Source organism: Mixophyes fleayi, chromosome 1 (assembly GCF_038048845.1).
Source record: "Mixophyes fleayi isolate aMixFle1 chromosome 1, aMixFle1.hap1, whole genome shotgun sequence".
Classification (NCBI taxonomy): Eukaryota; Metazoa; Chordata; class Amphibia; order Anura; family Limnodynastidae; genus Mixophyes; species Mixophyes fleayi.
Window position 1 is genome coordinate 212,333,260 of NC_134402.1, and position 21,130 is coordinate 212,354,389.

General features: G+C 40.7%; 1 protein-coding gene across 1 annotated transcript in view; it reads left to right on the forward strand.

Annotated features, from left to right (window-relative positions):
- LOC142149471 (receptor-type tyrosine-protein phosphatase S-like) overlaps positions 1-21,130 on the forward strand; it is a 418,525-nt gene that overhangs the window by 389,168 nt on the left and 8,227 nt on the right. Inside the window, 1 exon segment of the mRNA XM_075204866.1 lies at positions 12,029-12,183. Within this exon segment, the coding sequence (XP_075060967.1) occupies positions 12,029-12,183 (155 nt within the window).

Here is a 21,130-nt window from a genome sequence, read left to right on the forward strand (position 1 = left end):
CAAGTGAGGCAGATAGATTTATTACAACAAAAGATGCCCATTGGTCTTTTGGTAAGCCAACAGTTCTCCTTTATATCCTCTTTCTGTCTAAGCATACTGGGTGCTAGAATTCTCCCTAAGTCCATATTCTTCTTAAACACTACCAGTGGTTTGTCTTCCAGATAGCTGCTCAGGATATTATCCTGTTTCAGAATACCAAAGTTAGAGAACAGTACCTTTTTAATTTGTTTAGATTTTGTGTTAAAGGTGGACACAAAACAAGGTGTATCCTTATGTCTACATTCCCTTGTTATCAATTTTTCGGTACTCAAAAGGGAGGTTCGATTGAGAGAGGAGGCAAATGTATCTGCTTCTTGAAGAATATCATTTGGGTATCCCCTATCTTTAAATTTTTCCAGCATCCCCCTAGTTTGGTTTTGAAAATCAGTGTCATTTGAACAGTTGCGTCTAAGCCTGCCCACCTGACTCTTGGGGATATTCTTTTTCCACGGAAAATGATGATTGCTTGTAAAGTGTAAGAAATTACACACATCTAGAAACCTTGTGGGAGGAAAGTAATACTGATTGTAATAGTACCAGAAAATGTTTTGATATAAATTTAAGTAATACATTGAAAGTGAAGTCATCTATGTTTAAACCAAAGTCCAGTTTCTTCCCCCTGAGTCACAAGAGTCCAGCTATCTCTGTTTTTTATAATAAAACTCTTGATGACTTTATGTCCCTGTGTGGTACAAAACGGAATAAGTTTAAGCGTCAGAATCCTGAATTTACTGATAGGAACAGAAATCAAAGAAAATATCAAATTTTAGGTGCACGAAATCTGAATAAATCAGAAAGACAAGCCCTCAAGGAGCTACAAGATGATCTCACTCTGGTTATAAAACCGGCAGATAAGGGAGGGGGGTGGTGGTCATGAACCGCACCTCCTATATTGATGAAGCTCTGAAACAACTAGGAGATAATTTATTCTATAAACCCCTTGGAGGTGATCCTACCTTAAGCTTCCAGAGGGATATGAAAAATCTTTTGGATACCAACCTGATGGAGGGGGTGATATCTAAGGAGGAGTTTTTATTTTTGTATACAGAACACCCTGTTATCCCTATTTTTTATCACCTTCCAAAAATTCACAAATCCTTAGTTGCCCCCCCTGGTAGACCTATTATTTCGGGTGTGGGCTCCCTGACTTCCAATCTTTCTTTTTTTGTTGATTATTATTTACAGAAGCACGTTGTTCATCTGAGGTCCCACATTCGTGATACTCTCCATATTCTAACCTTACTAGATACTGTAAAATGGTGTGATGATTATGGCTTTTTAACACTTGATGTTCAAGCCCTATACACCAACATCCCCCATGAGATTGGTAAAAAAGTGATAAAATCCTTCATCAAAACCGATGATACTATCTCAGATGGTAGACGTGACTTTATTATTGAAGCCATTTCCTTTATTTTATCCCATAACTATTTTTTATTTGAGGGGTGTTTTTATTTACAGGTACTTGGAACGGCCATGGGGACCAGGTTCGCCCCGAGTTTTGCCAATCTGTACATGGGCCAACTTGAAGATGAACTGATTTCGAATGGTCCTTTCAGGTCGAGCCTGCTCCTCTATGGCCGTTTCATTGACGATCTTTTTATAATTTGGAAAGGGGGTGAAGAATTGGCACTTGAATTTGTTTCCTTTCTTAACTGCAATTTATATAATTTGAAATTTACACATACCGTTAGCACCATGCAGGTCAACTTTCTGGATATCACCCTCTCCCATGTGGGAGATAAAATAGCGAGCACCAACTTTAATAAACAGGTTGATGCGTGTAATTTCTTACACTTTACAAGCAATCATCATTTTCCGTGGAAAAAGAATATCCCCAAGAGTCAGGTGGGCAGGCTTAGACGCAACTGTTCAAATGACACTGATTTTCAAAACCAAACTAGGGGGATGCTGGAAAAATTTAAAGATAGGGGATACCCAAATGATATTCTTCAAGAAGCAGATACATTTGCCTCCTCTCTCAATCGAACCTCCCTTTTGAGTACTGAAAAATTGATAACCAGGGAATGTAGACATAAGGATACACCTTGTTTTGTGTCCACCTTTAACACAAAATCTAAACAAATTAAAAAGGTACTGTTCTCTAACTTTGGTATTCTAAAAACAGGATAATATCCTGAGCAGCTGTCTGGAAGACAAACCACTGGTAGTGTTTAAGAAGAATATGGACTTAGGGAGAATTCTAGCACTCAGTATGCTTAGACAGAAAGAGGAGAACTGTTGGCTTACCAAAAGACCAATGGGCAGCTTTTGTTGTAATAAATCTATCTGCCTCACTTGTTAAAAATAAATCTAAGGAAGTGAAATCTAACTATCTTAATGTCAACTTCCTGATAAAGGGTTTCATTAACTGTGATACAGTTTACGTGATATATGTTTTGGAATGCAAATGCAAACTGCAGTACGTGGGAAGGACCACGAGATCCTTAAAAACACGCTTTAGAGAACACAGGAGAAGCATCATCAATAAAGTTATGGTTCATAGTGTTTCCAAACACTTTGCTAATGTCCATAACGGTGACCCTGAGGGTCTACTACTCCTAGGGGTTGAACATGTTGGCATCACGACGTGAAGAGGCGACAGATTTTCCAAGCTCTACTTGGCAGAATCGGCGTGGATTCTAAAACTTTCAACCTTGAGACCTATGGGGCTCAATGAGGCGTTAGATCATCATTGCCTCAATTAGGTTCCCGGTTCTACTTAATTACTATTAATTATTATTATTAATCCATCATGATTTCTGGTCTCTTGCTAATGTTCTCCTTTTTATGTATACCTGTGTCTCTTTATATGCATTTGCATTGATATTGCCATATTTTATATGTTCCTCTATACACATCCTCTTGTGGTTTTCACTTAGGCTAACCCGGGTACTATTGCATTTAGTGTTTTGCTTACCATCTAAGCATATTCGTCTGTTCCATATGGTCATCTCTACATGTTATTATTGTAGTGACCCTTTGGACAGCCCTATGTGGCTTTTTGTAGCTACCTAATTGGAACTAGAATTGCATTGTAGTGTTTCTTATTATATTTTATATTTTTACACTATATATTCATTTTTTTTATTTTTTATATATATTTTTTTTTTATTAATTATTATTCTTTATTTTTTATCATTTTTATTCTTTATTGCTTATTTATTATCATATATTCTTTATTTTGGCTTTGTACTATTAATTTCACAATGTAACAGGACTATTGTCAGTATTACTTTATATGTTTCTACAATGTGTTGAATCTAATTCATTCTATTAACTGGTTCATCAGTATGTATACTCCGGACTTCACCTGAAGGGTTAACCTTTATTGGGATACGCCCATCCATCTAAGGTTTATAAACATGCATGAGGAGATGGTAGGATAGCCTTGAGAAAGTCTCAATCAGGAGACGAAACGAGTCAGCAGGAACTCTATGTTGTGGCACTAGTGTCCGGATCATCATTGAGGGTGAAGTTAGGAACGCCGAAAGTAGGAACTTATCTATCTACAACAGTTTCCGGTCTGATGGATGTAGCAGGTGCACCTGCGTGACTGTATGGCCAGAGCAGAGTCTCCACGGAAGAAATCAGTGAGTACTGTTATGCTTATTTAGTGGAGCACTCCGCAACACTCACATCCAGTGGACCTGCCCGCTCTCCTCATCGAGGGATACCAGGACATTTTACATACCTGGTAAGGAGCCATACTATGTATTTTCTTTTACCGGATGAACTTCTTGATATTTAACCTACTAGGCGGGGAAACTTCACCTTACTTCTGCCATCTGCCTTCTCAATACCGTACCAATTTAACCCTTCAGGAGCATTGTCTCTCCTCCTCGTGATTGGGACGCGGATATGTATTCCGCTATTCTGGACAGCCTCTACGAATTTTTATCATTTGGTCCCAGACACATTTGACATTGTATATTCTCTATCAGGCAGACAATGCCACCAATGAGGATTGTAGTCAATACATCTCTGTGATTTGCATTTACCCATGTTTTTATTATATGTATTTTATTAAATCATTTATACTGTCTACCTGGTAGTTTTCACTCTCCCAGCGCCATTATTTTCCAATAATAATAAACTAAATACTATCTGCTCATAAATCACTGTATAACGGAACCAATATGAATTATATAAATAACTAAATGTTGTAATGCGAGTGTGTGCGTGCGTATTTTACCGTGCGATCGCAGTATGCCACGTGTAGTATGGCATACTGAGTGCAATCGCACAATAAAACAATATTAACCAATATACTTTTGTTCATCCAATTATACAACTTCGACAGTTCCACCCTTTGATAGTATAATAAACTATCACCTTAAAGATTTTATATGCAGGATCTCAGTACCACGTTTCATTGCTATGTAATGCAAGTCCCCCTTGGAGTATGACCATGCTGTCTGTAGATCTAAACAAGTTATCATAAGAGAGAATCTTAATCCTCAAAACAATTTATTTTTTTATTTTTTTTACTATACACTGTATACATCTGGAGCTTGGAGATAACCTTTTGTATGCCCTTCAAGGGTGCAATAAAACATGTAATACATTAATTGGAAAGGGTACAGAGTACAATAGAACATATGTATCAGTTATACAGATACTCTACTACAGTTCTTCAAGTTTAACAGGTTCATCCGTTCAACGCATGTCTTTAAGCTCAGAATACATTTAAACACTTCATGTTCATCAATAACATCATCCTATGTCTATCAATAATGTCATATGCAATCTCCTTCAGCTTGCGTTAATATACACACTTCTAATAATGTCATCAGTTCTTTTCATCAACACTTGTGGGCGGGCTATTGTCTGCTCGTTCTTCCCAGTCTCCCAATACTCAGGTTTCTTTGTACGTGAAATAGCGGTTGGCATGCCAAACATTGGGAGACTCCAGATTAAGGGACTTGGGTGTCATACTTTTCCCCTAGCGACCTCCCACCCATAATTCGAGTACCTCAGGAATATTTAGTGGAAAGAGAACTAGTCCTACTTGGTATAATCACTGAGGTACATGAGAGCACCCCCAGCACTTGTTGATCTACAACCTTACACACCCAAGAATGATAATCATTCTCAAGGGTTCCTGCTCAAGTCCGAATATTACTGGACTGGCATCGCTGGGTGTACCTCTCTTCAACTATGGGGTCAACGTACTTACGGACGTAATGCTACTCAGACAATAGCCCCTCACACTTCCTCCAAGCTCCAAGGTTTCCAGATTTTCCTTTACCCCTGAATTGAATAGAATAATTGGCTGGACTGATTGTGCTACTAACTTCTCCTTCATCCCCAATATTATTACCTGAACCAGCCTCTGTCATCTGTCAACAATCAAAAGAATTGACCGTCCTGAAAAGAGAATGTGATGAGAGAAACACAGAGCAGGAAAACTACAACTTCATGCTGGACAAGTGTCTTAGCCTTTGGCTCAGGTGCTACTAACTGCCTTCAAGGCCTCCCAGAACAGATTCATGAGTGCACTTGGACCCTTCTCTGAGTGTTGGCCCCTCTGCAGTGGGTGAAATGGGCACCAGTGTGTGTCTGCTACCCTTGAAGTTGTGATGCTGGTAGCCTACACCTGGTACCTGTCTGTCAAATAACCTGAGCCTAGGAAATTACTGTTCCACAACTTACTCTCCTGGTCCAACATCCTGACAGTTAGTGTAACATTTCAGGAAACAGTATTTTGAACGTTCTCGGTTGCTATCTCACTGTTTACCTTCCCTCTCAAGGTCTAAACTAGTCTCTCAGTTACAAACTCATCCCAAGAGGGGTCAAGAACATTTCAAAAGTCAACTGGTTAAGAGGCAGCCCAGGAGTGATCTTGATAGTGAGGAGGACTAGTGGCCAAAGCTATCAGCCCCTTCAATTAAGTTTCAACCTTCATTCTATTCAATTCGTTCTAACTAGTACCGTTACTTTATGTTCACACTGGTTTGTGGCTAATCAAAAGTATGTGATTTGTTACCACTACTCATACATTATACATTTATTATCAATAACGTGAATACCCCTATCACCTATTATAACTCTAGGGCTATCACATTGAATAACAAAAGCTTTGAGTATGACATAGTAATACATTAGACACATTTCAATACACCTTTACCTAGACATATTTTATCAGTACACCCGTGTATACTTGAGGATCCTGCAAGGTGGTAATTGGATGACGTGGATTTGTTTTACCTGGAGAAAAACCCATCTGCAGGAGGGATATGGGATGGCTCTATTGGTATCATCTTCCTGACATTCTCTCAATCAAGACAGGACGTTGCTGTCCTTCTAGCTTGAGAAGAAACGTCTAGTGCACCCCAATATGCTCTTACCAGCTTGCGCATACCTTCTGTACCCATCTGAGCCAGACCATGTGCTGCCTCCGCTAGGTCTGGAAGATACACTCTGGGAGCTACTGGTCTACCTTGTCCATCTCTCCAGGGTCTGCCAGACTCCTCACCACATCTCTTCACCTTCCAGACAGTTTATTCTTCAGGTAACACAAATCTTCATATATTATATGTGTGTGTGTGTGTGTGTGTGTGTGTGTGTGTGTGTGTGTGTGTTCACATTTTAAAACAAAAACAATACAACGAAAAACAAAACAAAACATAGATTTTTCAGCTGTCACATAAAACCCTGTTGTCTATTTGACAGCTATGTTCTGCCTGGTGTGACAGCCATGTATAGTCGTGTGTGTAAGTGTGGATTTTACTAGCAGCTACTTTAGTTGGTAACTGTGTCACTGTGTAAAGTCCTCTATGTAGTGTCCTACTCATGTGCTGGTATTGCTATAAAAGATTTTTTCAGTCAACTCAACTTCGTCCCCTAGACTAGAAAAATGCTGAAGACCAATGTATATCAATCGATTTTCCCTCTGCCAACTCACATATCATTTTCAGTACCCTATATTCAGCTACTTGACTAAGTGAGAAGGGCAAAGGGGTCTATTTCTATAACACTTTCTTCAAATATAACAGTATCCATTACATGTCTGTCTAACAGTCAAAAAATATAAAACACGAAAATTCCACATTTTCTCGGGTTTCACATTATGTCGTATCTTGCGGCAAAAATCTTACTCCAATGTTCTACACAGAGATGCATATCTGTATGTTTAACCTCTAGCGATCTCTCCACCCTTTGTGCATAAATATAAAGGCACACTTTGTACAGGAGGCAAAAAGCAGGTATGCAATCTAAAAAAAAACATTAATCATATTTCCACAAAAAAAAACAAAAAACTTTCTGCTTAACATTAGCAGCTTCTATACACATAAACCCCTAACTGTTTCTGTAACTCATGTCATTCTAGTGTGTATATCCCTGAGTTCGTCTTATGTTAAAAAAAAGTCTTAGCCCCATTAAAGAGACTGTGTCTATGTCTTTTCATATCTCTATACAAGAGGAGAGAGAGAGAGATACTAGCATAGATGTAAAAAAAAAATAAGAAATAAGAAAGCAATGAGTAATAATAATACAAAGATTTTGAATACAAGGGTTTGAAAACAAACGGACATGCAAAAAAAAAGATTTTTACAGTAAACATGACAGCTGGATTGGACACTATGGGACAATGGCTGTATTCATTTCACTAATCCCCTTAGCTATTCACCAAACTATGACTCCTCCCCACACTTGACTAGAGGGTCTTACATCAACCGTGCAATCCAGTATCGTCCATCATTTGTTCATTAAGAACGCTGTATCACCATAACTATATACCTTTGCAACGGACTTCCTGACTTATAACAGAGAAATGGAAAAAAAAAATAACTCTTGGTGACTCATCTGAGATACATAAAATGATATTTTGGAGCAAAGTATGTACATACTTCATTTTTGGATAAGATTCTCAGCCAAACAAATTATCATGAGTCACTGCAGATTAAAACAAAGAGTGTTCCAATGATCCATTGTTAATTTGTCTTTCAAGAGTAATTTTTCTATTTCTCTATTCCACCCCCTTAAGATGATGATGAAGCACTAAGTCTATATTCCTTTCGTGTACACTTATCTGTGAGAAGAAAAAAACAAGATAGTTTTCTTTAAACAGCAAACAAAAAAAAACATTTTCATTTTTTTACCATCGGCCAACGATCAGGAAAGCAAATATGTGAAAAAATAAAACAAACAAGCAAAATCAACAACGTATTAATTTTAAATCAGTTTCTTTCTAAACCTGCACACTAATACTTACCACAGATTAACATTTACCTTCCCTGGTTGTAGGACTTTAGTTCTTCCTCAAAACATTTGCTGCTGTGAGGTGTGCAGGTGACTGTTGGAAAACCTCTGTGACTTGTGTGCGCCTTCTCTGTGGGTGTCTATGTTATTCCCCCTTATGTGGCCCAAGTCTATTTGCTTCCGCTCTTGACATTGTACAGTCCCTTGCTTGATGTCCCATTTTATGGCATCTAAAACATTTCTTCAACTCATGTTGTTTCTGTTCCTTAAACCAGGTGTTTTACTGTGATCGTGTGTGCAGTCCCTCTGGTGCTGGGTTACTTACCATCATTACCCTATCACTTAGTGTCTCTTTTTGTTCATTTATACTTCTATCATATCCTATAGCTGACTCCCTGAGAACACTTACAGTGATTCCTCTCCAGTGTGGTAATGAAGTTTGCACCCTTGTTTTCAAGTTTTCCATGAGGCCATTCATTAGAACTGAAACAGCAACCTCCCTGTAGTGTACATTATCTTTTATGTCTGATACCCCAGTGTATTTGGCCATCGCTATCAGCGCTCTGTGAAAATAATCTGTTACCTTCTCACTATCCTTTTGTTTGATAGTGAAAATTTTACTCCAATTCACTACCACAGGAAAGTATAAAGCCAATTGAGAAATTATGTGGTTAATATTTTCAAGGTTATCGCCCTCTGTTGAGGATCTATCCTCCTCCAACATACAATCCTTAATAAACTTTTGTATATCAGTATTGAGAGGAAGACAGGCCTTCAACATTACTCGCCAATCATTATTAGTTGGCTCGTACACTACCATAATATCTAATAAACTTCTGACATTTGGCTAAATCTTTCCTAGGATCAGGGAAATCAGACAAAATTGAAAATATTTCAGACCTAGTCCATGGATCATGCTTTGCTACATGTTTTAAGGGAACTTCACCATCTCTGTCCGCCTTCCCATTGGGAACTGCTGTTGTGCGAACAGGATGGAGACCTACCAAATCACTAAATCCTGAACTAGTTGCTGGAATTGCTGTTGCAGTACAATGAATGTCCCCCTTTCTATTAATTTCCATATTATTCTCACCAATTTCAGCCGCTGCCCTTTTCAGATTACCAGCATGAGCAATGGCCGAAAAGACGGTGGGTACATTTCTTTCTTCTGAAACATAACTCTTAACACGACTTAATACAACATACGAGTTACTGGTTACAGTTTTTACAGTTTTGGTATTGGCTGTACCTACCACCCCAACCGCATTTGGCGGCGAGGGCGCGCATGCGCTCGGTTCTCCGCGATTTGTAACGCTCATTTCCGTTGTGCGCGCGATTTGCGCCACGCCTACTTCCGCTGAGTACGCGCTCCCTTGCCATGTGTACTCTTCTTGTTGCCACAATTTTAAACAGTCCTCATGTTCAATTCTCGTTTTTGTTGATTTAATCAACCGTATTTTTTCTTTAACATTATTCAGTACCTCTGAATCTAAACTCCCTATTGTTGGGAAAGGCCTGACACAATCTTTGGTCATCTTGATCCACGTGTCGCAGTACACCGTTGCGTATGCACCATATTTCTTACTGATTCAGCAAGATTTCTCATGTGTAAGGCCTTCCTTAGGCAGTACATTGGCCATCTCTAGCGTATGTTTATCACTTATTTTGAACAATCAATTTATGCGGACCACAGATAACACCGTAGTGCTCTGTCCCTTCCAGCAAACAATTTCAACCCCTTGCTATAAACAATCTACCGCTAGAGATCTCTAATGGCCGTGGACGTATTTCCTCTAGCCGCGTCCACTCGCTTCTTTTTGCACCAAGCGAGGACCCCTCACACAGAAATATCACTGTGGGCCCCAGGGCTATCAGCTCCTCGATACCCTGGCTATACCACAAAATCTGTTGAGTTTATTATAACTGGTAGCACAAAACCGATACAATCAATCAGCCTTTCCAATATAATTCCTCCAAGCTGCTCTCCCAATTCACAATCACGGTTGTCCTTACCGGTTAGATCGCACCGCTTACTAATACTGATTATCAGTAAACCTTGCAATCTATTGGGGGCGCATTGGCGAAAACCTCCTTCGTTTTCACCTCCGGTATACCTGCCCCATATATCATCCTTCAGTTGGGCAACCTGCCTCGTCAGACAGCAACTGAGCACAATCAACAATAAAACAGTGTATCTACATCACAAAATACACCTTTTCTGCGCAGAAAATCAAAGTTCCCAACAATAGTAATAATGCTTCAGAGGCCTTAACAAGTGATCATACTATGCATGTATACAACTATCAAAACGATTGTTCAAACACGTGGCAACAATACCGGAAGCACACATACGCAAGGCAGGAAGTACACATACCCTATGCAATGCAATACACTTTAAAACGTAAAACGACAATAAAAAGAAAACATTTTTCTTTCTTGTCCCTAGATTCAAGTTAGCGTTTCTTCAGATTATGCAACAGCGGACATTCGGTTTCGCAACACAGAGTGAACAACAGGTTTTGAACACATCGCGTTCTTTCCCATATGTGACGCGTCAATCCACCCTTTGTTGAGGAACCGAAATCCGTAAGCGTTGCTTACCTTCTGATAACGTAACCTCACCTTCGAGCCCCCAAATTATTAAAGTAATTCTATCGTTTTCAAATAAGCATTGCCCAAACAATTGTATTGTGTTTCCAACGCACAAAGTCATTTATTTCAGCAGATGTAATAATTTAACAGTTCAATACATGATTATTATACAGTACAGCCAATACCAAAAGATAAATACATACCGCTGCATTCACATGCGCTCGCTGTGCTTGCTGCGCTCCCACAGGTACCAGTGGCCAGTATATCACTCTAGAATACTGTGGTCAGAGTAGACTGAGACTAGTGGGAGCACAGCTATGATCATATACATTCAGTGTTACAGAGAGAACAATGCAGATGACGTGGCTTGCTTCTATAGGTCCAGACTTCAGGCGGGTCCAGTGTAAACAGGTCATAGGCTAGTTCAAACAACCCCCTCAAAGGCTGAGGGTCAACATTCCAGATGATTCTCCCGCCCAGAAACCAGTTACAACTAGTCCATTAGCATTTTACAGTTTGGTATCACTCTGACTATTTATTCCCTAACATCAATAACTAGAGTATGCAATATGCGATCTCTTCGGCGATTGAACCGGACAGCTGCTGCTGAATAGGGGATTAAAATGATATCAAACATGACACATTTCCTATAACCTGAACCTTAAATAACACTGAAGTGTACATATAATCATAATATATAAACTAATAATAAACTAAATACTATCTGCTCATAAATCATTGTATAACGGAACCAATATGAATTATATAAATAACTAAATGTTGTAATGCGAGTGTGTGCGTGCGTATTTTACCATGCGATCGCAGTATGCCACGTGTAGCATGGCACACTGAGTGCAATCGCTCAATAAAACAATATTAACCAATATACTTTCGTTCATCCGATTATACGACTTCGACAATATGTATATGTGTGTATATATATATGTATGTGTGTGTGTGTGTGTGTGTAAATTTTTTAACTATATATAGTTATAGTAACTATATAGAATATATAGTTAAAAAATTTACATTTTGGTAAAAGCTAAAAAAAAACCTATGATAAATAATTAGCAGTCCTGAGAGGGGACAGCTGAGTAAAGACTTTTTGTGATAGAGTAGAATAGGATAATATTGGATTTGGAAATAGTCAAGCTGTTAAAGACTCCATGTATTTTATCATCTCTGTGCACAGGATGGTCAGTCTCGCACGGTACGACAGTTTCAATTTACTGATTGGCCAGAACAAGGTGTGCCAAAATCAGGTGAAGGTTTCATCGACTTCATTGGCCAAGTGCATAAAACAAAAGAGCAGTTCGGTCAAGATGGTCCAATATCTGTTCATTGCAGGTAGGAATAAGATTTAATGACAAATTTCTCAGCATGGTCCATTAATAATCAATCACTAATTGTTATAGCAAAACTGTAATTAATCTGAATTTTAGCTAACTTTTGTTGGTTTAGCAAGCATCTATAAATATAAAAAATAATTGTGTAATGGTACAAAAATGCTAAATGAAAAAAATAACAAAGTTTGTTTCAAGTAGATTATAGAGTTTCCAAAGCTATAGTCATTTCACAGAATATATACAAATTGAAAAGTAATAAATATACTTACATTTTCTTGGAGTATATGTTCTTCCTCCAGTACTCTGTATGATATCTCTTCAAACTTTCAAATGGTGTTTGTCACATATATGGAAATATAAAAACAGCAAATGGTGGTTGTTACGGAAGATTCACTTCGGCCGTATTTGGTCTTTGCAAATCCTCTTTTCTTCTAAAAATTGGGGCCATTGGAAGAACAACACTTCTGGAAATTTGATCTTACTAAGATGTGTACAGAATGAAATTGGACACTGTGGCACAACAACTACTGCATACACTAGATCACTTTCTCCCAGTTGTGTTATCTGCAAATTGCCTTATATCAGAGTAAAACGTTGAGTAAACAGTGACTCGTCTGTCAAGGACTGAACTCCGATCTTTCAATGCCTTCTAAACCAGATGTAAAGAAGAACAAATACATATATGGTAATTCCCAACAACTTTTAACCGCAGTAACTGAGCTCTGCAACAAACTGGAAAAAGATTTGAACTATCGCGTTCCTGCAGAGTTATTGGAACTGGCAGTCAGTGTTTACAATAGATTAACACCAAATGCGGCCTGAGTGAATCTTCCGTAACAACCACCATCTTGCTGTTTTTTTTTTGTTTTTTTAATATAATCTGTTTTTATTGAAAATATAACAGCGTTTACATATGCATACAACAATATTAATACAATAAAATACTATCTTTTAGCCGTTTGTTAGGTAATAACATTTAAACAGTTTACAACCCCTTTAACAACAGGTTCTGCAGACAGACTGAAAAGGGGGGTGGAGGATGCACTAGACAGTAATTGGATTGTACGGGTTGCACCGTGGATGGGGGTAACCAATCCCCTAAATTAAATGTAGAAGGAATAGTCCATAGGGCGCTCAAGTACAATGAAATACAATGAAATATGTGATAGTTGTTGCAGTGGGTACTGAGTAATAGCTGGAAAATGTGGAAACGAGAGAAATATATAACAATAGTAATGACAATAATAATATGGTAAATAGTAACAAATGTCCCTGGTAACTGTAACAAGATGTCACTGGTAACTGTAACAGCTGATGTTAGCCGGGAATGGATGTGTAACGGCTGATGCCTCTGCAGACAGAGCCGTAGAACAAAGAAATTTAGCATACCAAAGGATGTATAATTGCTCATCTACTTTGTTGGATAGGGGATAGGAAAAGAGGGAAGGTAGGAAACTGGGGGAGGACGTGGGGGGGGGGGATTTGGATTTCAAATATTCCATTGGGTGTACAATGAGGTTTCTTTGAATTCCATCCACTCAAACTATAGCAGATAGTAAACTCTATATTTATCACCCGAGGAATAGATCATGTCATCCATAGACATATAGAAGTGTAAATGTTCGAACCACTCGTTAGTAGAGGGTGCTATTGGGGATCTCCAGTGGACCAGTATCACAGCCTTTGCTGCTTTGCTAAGATATCTCACAGTATTTTTTTTATATTGAGAAATAGGCGTTTTGGTATCATTAAGTAGCCAGTATTTCGGGCAATTTGGAAGCTCAGTTCCCACTATTGCTTTGGAGATAAGTAAAACTGTATCCCAGAAGGGTCTGTGAGATAAGCATTCCCACCAGATATGTAGAGGGGTACCAGGCGCCATTCGACATCTCCAACAGAGATTTTGTATTCTCGGGAACATTTTGACTAGTAGGCTGGGAAACCAGTACAACCGAGACTGCACTTTATATTGTGTTTCAAACACTCACACACTGATTGAGCTGGCTTGGGTGTGTTGGAGTATGACACTCCAATCTTGTTCAGGTATAGTAGATTTCAGCTCACGTTCCCAATCGCTAATGACTTTAGGTAATTCTTTAAAGGAATGTTCGATCAGTATTTTATATATGGTGGATAAGGTATGTCTAGGCTGCTGAGAGCTAATGGATAAGGATTCAAATTGTGTGAGTGTCCTCCCTGCCATCTTGCAAACCTCCGGGGAGCCTATAAAGTGTTTTAGTTATAGATGTATCCACATATCTTTGTTAGTTAGGTCCCATTTTGACTGTAGATTGGTAAAAGGTATGGCACCCGATGCTTCTACCAGCTGGCTGACATGAGTAACCCCTGCCCGAATCCAGTATTGAAAAGCCTGTTTTGAGAAACCCGGAGAGAAGTCTGGATTGCCGAAGAGTGGAGTCAGAGGTGAGTATTGTGTTGAGATGTGTGGAAAGTTTCGTAGTCTAGGCCTCTTAATCAGGGTGGGAGAAATTGTCAGATGTCTGGTGGTGGGAATTGAAGATTGCCAGGGAATAAGATTGATCTGTGTTCGTAATGTGTACCCCTCAAACCAAACCCATTGTTTATCTGATCCCTCTCTCGTCCAGTCGAGGACTCTATTCAACATGACAGCATCATAGTAAGTAGAGAAATGTGGCAGTTGTAAACCAACAGCATGTTTACGTTTGTATACAATGTCATGTTTGAAGCGAGGTCGTCTACCTCTCCAAACAGTGTTGTATGCCTTTATGTAGTTCATTAAACCATGAGGTAAGGATGTGAATCGGGAGTGTATGTAGTAAGTAAAGGACTCTAGGAAGTAAGTTAATTTTCACTATATTAACCCTACCTATTAAGGTAAAGTCTTTCCGGAGCCATTCTCTCAGGTTATTACAAATTGTAGCAGTGATGGGTAAGAAATTATCTTTGTAGATCCTTGAGACATTTTTATTTATTATCACCCCTAAGTACTTAAGATGGGTGGGATGCCAGACAAAGAAGAAGGCCGGCTTCAGGCCTTCAACTACATCCAGGGGCATTTTAATGTTAACAGCCACGGATTTCGAGTAATTAACTTTGAAATTGGAGCATTCCCCAAAGGTGTGGAATTCTGCCATTAGATTCGGTATTGATATTACAGGGTTTGCGAGGATAGCAAGAAGATCATCTAAAAAGAGAGCAAGTTTGAATTCTCTGTCTCCCAACTTCAATACAAAATATCCGGGTTTATTTTAATGGACCACACCAAGGCCTCCATACATAAGATAAAGATCATTGGGGACAGGGGACATCCTTGTCTGGTTCCATTTGTGATATTAACAGATATTGACATATCCCCATTAACCTTGACCCTTGCAGTTGGTTGGGAATATAATGTTCTTATCCGATCCAGACCCAGTGGTCCTAAGTCCATATGTCTGAGTATGCTTATCATGAAGTCCCAGTCTACTCTATCGAATGCTTTTTCCGCATCTGTGGACAACAAGACAGTTGGAATACTAGTGGATATTGCAAACTGAACTAAATCTATTATTTTTGTGGTATTGTCACGAGCCTCACGGCCTGGAATAAAATCTACCTGATCTGAGTGAATTATTTTAGGCAAGATTGGTTTCAGCCTATTGGCTATAAGTTTGGCATATAATTTTATATCCCCATTAAGCAGTGATATAGGCCTGTAGCTAAGCTAGTGCACATCGCTGGATCTTTTCCTTCGTTAGGCAATACAGTGATATGGGCCGTCAAAGAATTATGTGAAAAGTGAGATTGTGTGGAAATCGAGTTGAAGGCCTGAAGCATAACTGGTATCGATTTCGTTTTGAAGGTTTTATAATATGATACTGTGAAACTATCGGGACCTGGACTCTTTCCTGAGGGTGTTGTCTTAATTGCCTCCTCTGATTCCCCAGAGGAGAAGGGTGCCACCAGCATTTGAATACTTTCTACATCTAGTGTGGGAAATTTAATCCGTTTGAGGTAATTTGCTATACGTTCCTGTTTAATTGTGTGTGTATCTCAGTGTGAATCACTGGTAAGAATATAAAGTTTAGAATAATACATATGAAATGCCTCTGCTATGTCAGACGAGGTGATACATAATTTCCCGGTATTGATTTAATGTGTGGTATGTAAAATTGCGCTCTTTAAACCCTCAGGGTCCTAGCTAGAAGTTTGCCGGGGTTATCTCCCCATTGATATAATTTATTATGGCATTTACAATAGTCCAACTTTATTTTATCAGACATTAATTTGTTCAATGCCTTCCTAATTTCTGTCAACTACGTTAGAGTGTTAGCCACCTAAGATGCTTTATGTCTCATCTTAAGGGATTTTTAGTTTTCTCAAGGAGAGTGTCTCACTGAGCAATCTTTTGTCTTTTCATGAGCGTGCCTAGCTGTATGAGTTTGTCACGAACAACGCACTTATGAACTTCCCATAGCCATGAATAAAAAATGGTACCAGGACATCCTCCAAGAGCAACTTCTCCCAACCATCCAAGAACAGTTTGTTGATGAACAATGCCTTTTCCAGCATGATGAAGCACCTTGCCATAAGGCAAAATTGATCTTTGACAGCTGGTCTTAATGGAGGCTTTTTAGTTTTCCTGTCTGTGCTATCCTGTAAGGTTATTCAGAATGATGGTGATATGGGAGCACCACCTTGGGTGGGGATTCCCATTTACCCATATCCTCGCTAGGGAGAGGATAGGTGAACTCCAATCTGCTTGAGTCTTAAAACCTACTGTCAGGGTCAGGGTTGCTGTGTCCTAGCAGGGAGGAGGTGCTAGATGGAGATCACCTCCCCACAAGGTCTACCATATAGGGATTGCTGCTGGACCCCCTAGACTCCCTGTGCCTAGTGGGGGCAGTCCCCGCCTTACCACCTTTGATACTGAGTACCCTGGTTAAGTTCCTCCAGGTCACAGCTATAAACACAGTAGTAAGTGCTTTCTTTGGTGAAATAAGTTGCTGCTTCCTTAAAAACGTAGTATAATAGACAATAGGAGAGAAAGCGCAGGACAAATAGTATAGATGTTATATAAAAAAAAAAGTAAAAAATTAGTAAAAACTTTATTAGTAAAAAACGTACAAGGACATGAAAAGACATGTAGCTTATCAGTCAGTAGATGGCGGTATTGTCTACAATTCATTGTGAAAAAATTGTATGATAGGTTAAAAAAGAGAAAAGGATGTTTATATCAAAAGGGATTGATAAAAAATATTTGTAAAAATTATTGTAAAAATGAACTGAGTTCAAAATCAAGATTTAGACCATAAGGCGCCAGTGTTTTAAGTTGGAAGATCCATTTAGATTCTATTTGTGAAATGTATTTTGTAAAATCTCCTCCTCTCCAGTTTTGTTTAACTTTTTGTATGCCAGCAAAAATAAGTCCATTTGGGTTAGATTTATGGTGTAATAAATAGTGATTTGATACACTTTGAGTGGTCAGACCTCTTTTAATATTGTTGATATGTTCCACTATTATGACTTTTAGTTTTCTTTTTGTCCGACCTATATATTGGAGACCACAAGGGCACTCATATATGTGTATATATATATATATATATATATATATATATATATATATATATATAGCACCGTATTGCAGTTTAAATGAGATTTGATAAAAAAAAGTTTTTGGGTTGCTATTGAAGGTAATGCTAGTGATAGGTTTAGTGCTGAGCATCTCTTTATTTTTGCAGCATATATATTGATTACAGTAAAAAAAAAAGCCTGGAGTAAGTCTGTTGTTCGCCGTGTCATTAGAGACGAGGATATAGCTACTGGCGAGGAGGTTGCGAAGAGTGTCTGCTTTTTTGTAGATAATTCTGGGCTTATCTCGTACAATGGAATTAATTTCCTTGTCCATTATTATTATTATTATTATTATTATTATTATCGTTTATTTGTAGATCGCCACAAGGTTTCTGCAGCGCCGCACATAGTACAAACAGTAGACTATACAGGGTAGAACAGTACAGAACAATAAACACACAGTACCAGTACTTCAGAAACTCCGGGAGGGCAGATACAGTAGAGACGGAGCAGAAGAACAGGTATGGAGACTGGAGGGAAGAGGGCCCTGCTCATTCGAGCTTACATCCTAAGGGATGGTAAACAAAGTCAGGCACAAAAGGGAGCCAGTGAATCAAAGGGGAGAGAGAGGAGAGGTCAAGGGAGGATGAGCAGAAGAGATGAGAGGTTAAATGGATGGTTGGTAGGCCTTGAGGAACAGGTGAGTTTTAAGTGCCCGTTTGAAGGAGCACAGATTGGGAGAGAGACGGATGGAGCGAGGGAGGTCGTTCCAGTGAAGGGAGGCAGCACGGGAGAAGTCTTGGATTCGAGAGTGGGAAGAGGTGATCAGTGTGGAGGAACGGCGGCGATCATTGGCTGAGCGCAGGGAGCGGACAGGAGTGTGAATGGAGTGGAGTTAGAGATATAAGGGGCAGTAGACTGGGCGAGAGCCTTGTAAGTGGTGGTAAGGAGTTTAAAAAGGATTCTCTAGGGGAAGGAGAGCCAGTGTAAGGCGGGACAGAGTGGAGAGGCGGAGGAGGAGCGGCGTGAGAGGAAGATGAGTCTTGCAGCCGCATTGAGTATAGAGCGGAGGGGGGCAAGGTGGGAGTGGGGGAGGCCAGTAAGGAGAAGGTTGCAGTAATCGAGGCGGGAGATGATGAGAGCATGGATGATGGTTTTGGTGGCATCCTGAGAGAGAAAGGGACGGATGCGGGCAATGTTACGGAGTTGGAAGCGACAGGCTTGGGCGAGGGATTGAATCTGGGGGGCAAAAGAGAGAGAGGAGTCAAGAGTGACACCCAGGCAGCGGAGTTGGGTGACAGAGGAGATAGTGGACTTATTGACAATGATAGAGAGGTCGTGGTGTGATTGTAGTCTGGGCGGAGGAAAGACAATAAGTTCAGTTTTTGAGATGTTAATTTTAAGAAAGCGTGAGGACATCCAGGAAGAGATAGCTGAGAGGCAGTCAGTCACACGAGAGAGGAGGGAGGAGGAAAGATCAGGAGAAGAGATGTAGAGCTAAATGTCATCAGCGTAAAGGTGATACTAAAGACCAAACAATGAGATGAGAGCACCAAGGGAGGAAGTATAGAGCTAGAAGAGTAGAGGGCCGAGAACAGAGCCCTGGGGGACTCCTACGAGGGGAGGGGGTGGAGGAAGAGCCAGACGTGGATACAGAGAAGGAGTGGTTATCCAGGTATGAGGTGAACCAGGCATGGACAGAACCAGAGAGGCCAAGAGAAAGAAGAGTTTGCAGCAGGAGGGGGTGGTCCACGGTGTCAAAGGCCGACGGAGAGGTCAAAGAGGATGAGTATGGAGAAGTGACCTTTGGATTTGGCTGAAAGGAGGTCATTAGTGACTTTAGCCAGGGCAGTTTCGGTGGAGTGGAGGGGGCAGTAGCCAGATTGGAGTGGGTCAAGGAGGGAGTTGTCAAAGAGGTGACAGGTGAGGCGGCTGCAGACAATCCGTTCAAGTAGTTTGGAGGCATAGGGGAGAAGAAAGATAGGGCGGTAGTTCACAAGAGAGGTGGGGTCAAGGTTGGGTTTCTTGAGGATAGGGGATATAAGAGCATGCTTGAATGAGGATGGGACTACGCCAGAGGAGAGTGATAGGTTGAATAGGTGTGCGAGGTAAGAGCAGGCAGTAGGAGAGAGAGAGCGAAGGAGGTGAGAGGGGATGGGATCAAGAGGACAGGTAGAGGGTGGAGAGGAAAGAATAAGGGAGCGAACTTCACCTGATGTAGGGGTGAAGGAGCACCATAGCTGGTTAATGGGGGGAGGTGAAGCAATGAGGGTGGTGGGAGAGGGAAAGGAGGAGGAGATGTTCTGTCTAATGGCTTCAATTTTGGAAGAGAAAAAGGTAGCGAAGTCAGAGGCAGAGAGGGAAGGCGGAACAGTGGGAGGGGGGGGAGAGGAGGGAGTTGAATGTGGCGAAGAGGCGGCGGGGATTGGAGGACTGAGAAGAGATAAGGGACTTAAAGAAGGATTGTTTAGCGAGGGAGAGGGCAGAGCAGAAAGAGGAGAGGATAAATTTAAAGTGAAGGAAGTCCGCCAGGGAACGAGATTTCCTCCAGAGGGGTTCGGCTGTGCGAGAGCACTTTTGGAGGGAGCGGGTAAGTTTTGAGTGCCAGGGTTTTGAATAAGGCGACGCCGGCGAATAGAAGAGGCCGGGGCAACAGTGTCCAGGGCAGTAGTGAGGGAGTGGTTGTAGAGAGCGGAGGCTTGATCAGGCCAGAGAGGGAAGGGGTGATAGGAGAGTTTCTAGAGAGGAGGAGAAGGAGATGTGGTCGATTGCGTCAAGGTTGCGCCTGGTGAGGGTGGCTTTAGGCGAGGAGGGAGCGGGGGAGGAAGACAGAGTGAAGGAGAGGAGATGGTGGTCAGAGAGAGGGAAGGGAGAGTTGGAGAAGTCAGAGAGATTGCAGAGGTGAGAGAAGACAAGGTCGAGGGAGTGACCAAGACAGTGGGTGGGGAGGAGGTCCACTGAGTGAGGCCGAGGGAGGAGGAGAGGGCAAGAAGTTTGATGGTGGCCGGGTCAGAAGAGTTGTCAATAGGGATATTAAAGTCGCCAAGTATAATGGAAGGCAGGTCGGAGGAAAGATAGTGGGGGAGCCAGGCGGCAAAGTTGTCAAGGCAAAGGGAGGTAGGGCCAGGGGGACGATAGATGACGGAGACATGAAGGTGGATGGGGGAGAAGAGCCGAATGGAGTGGACTTCAAAGGAGGAGAGGGAAGGTAAGGCGGGAATGACCCGAAAAGTGCAGTTAGGGGATAGGAGGAGGCCCACTCCTCCTCCTGGACGCTCATCTGGTCTGGTGGAGTGGGTGAAAGAGAGGCCCCCATAGGAGAGAGCGGCAGGAGAGGCAGTATCAGAAGAAGTGAGCCAGGTTTCAGTGATGGCGAGGAGATTGAGAGAGTTGGAGATGAAGAGGTTATGGAT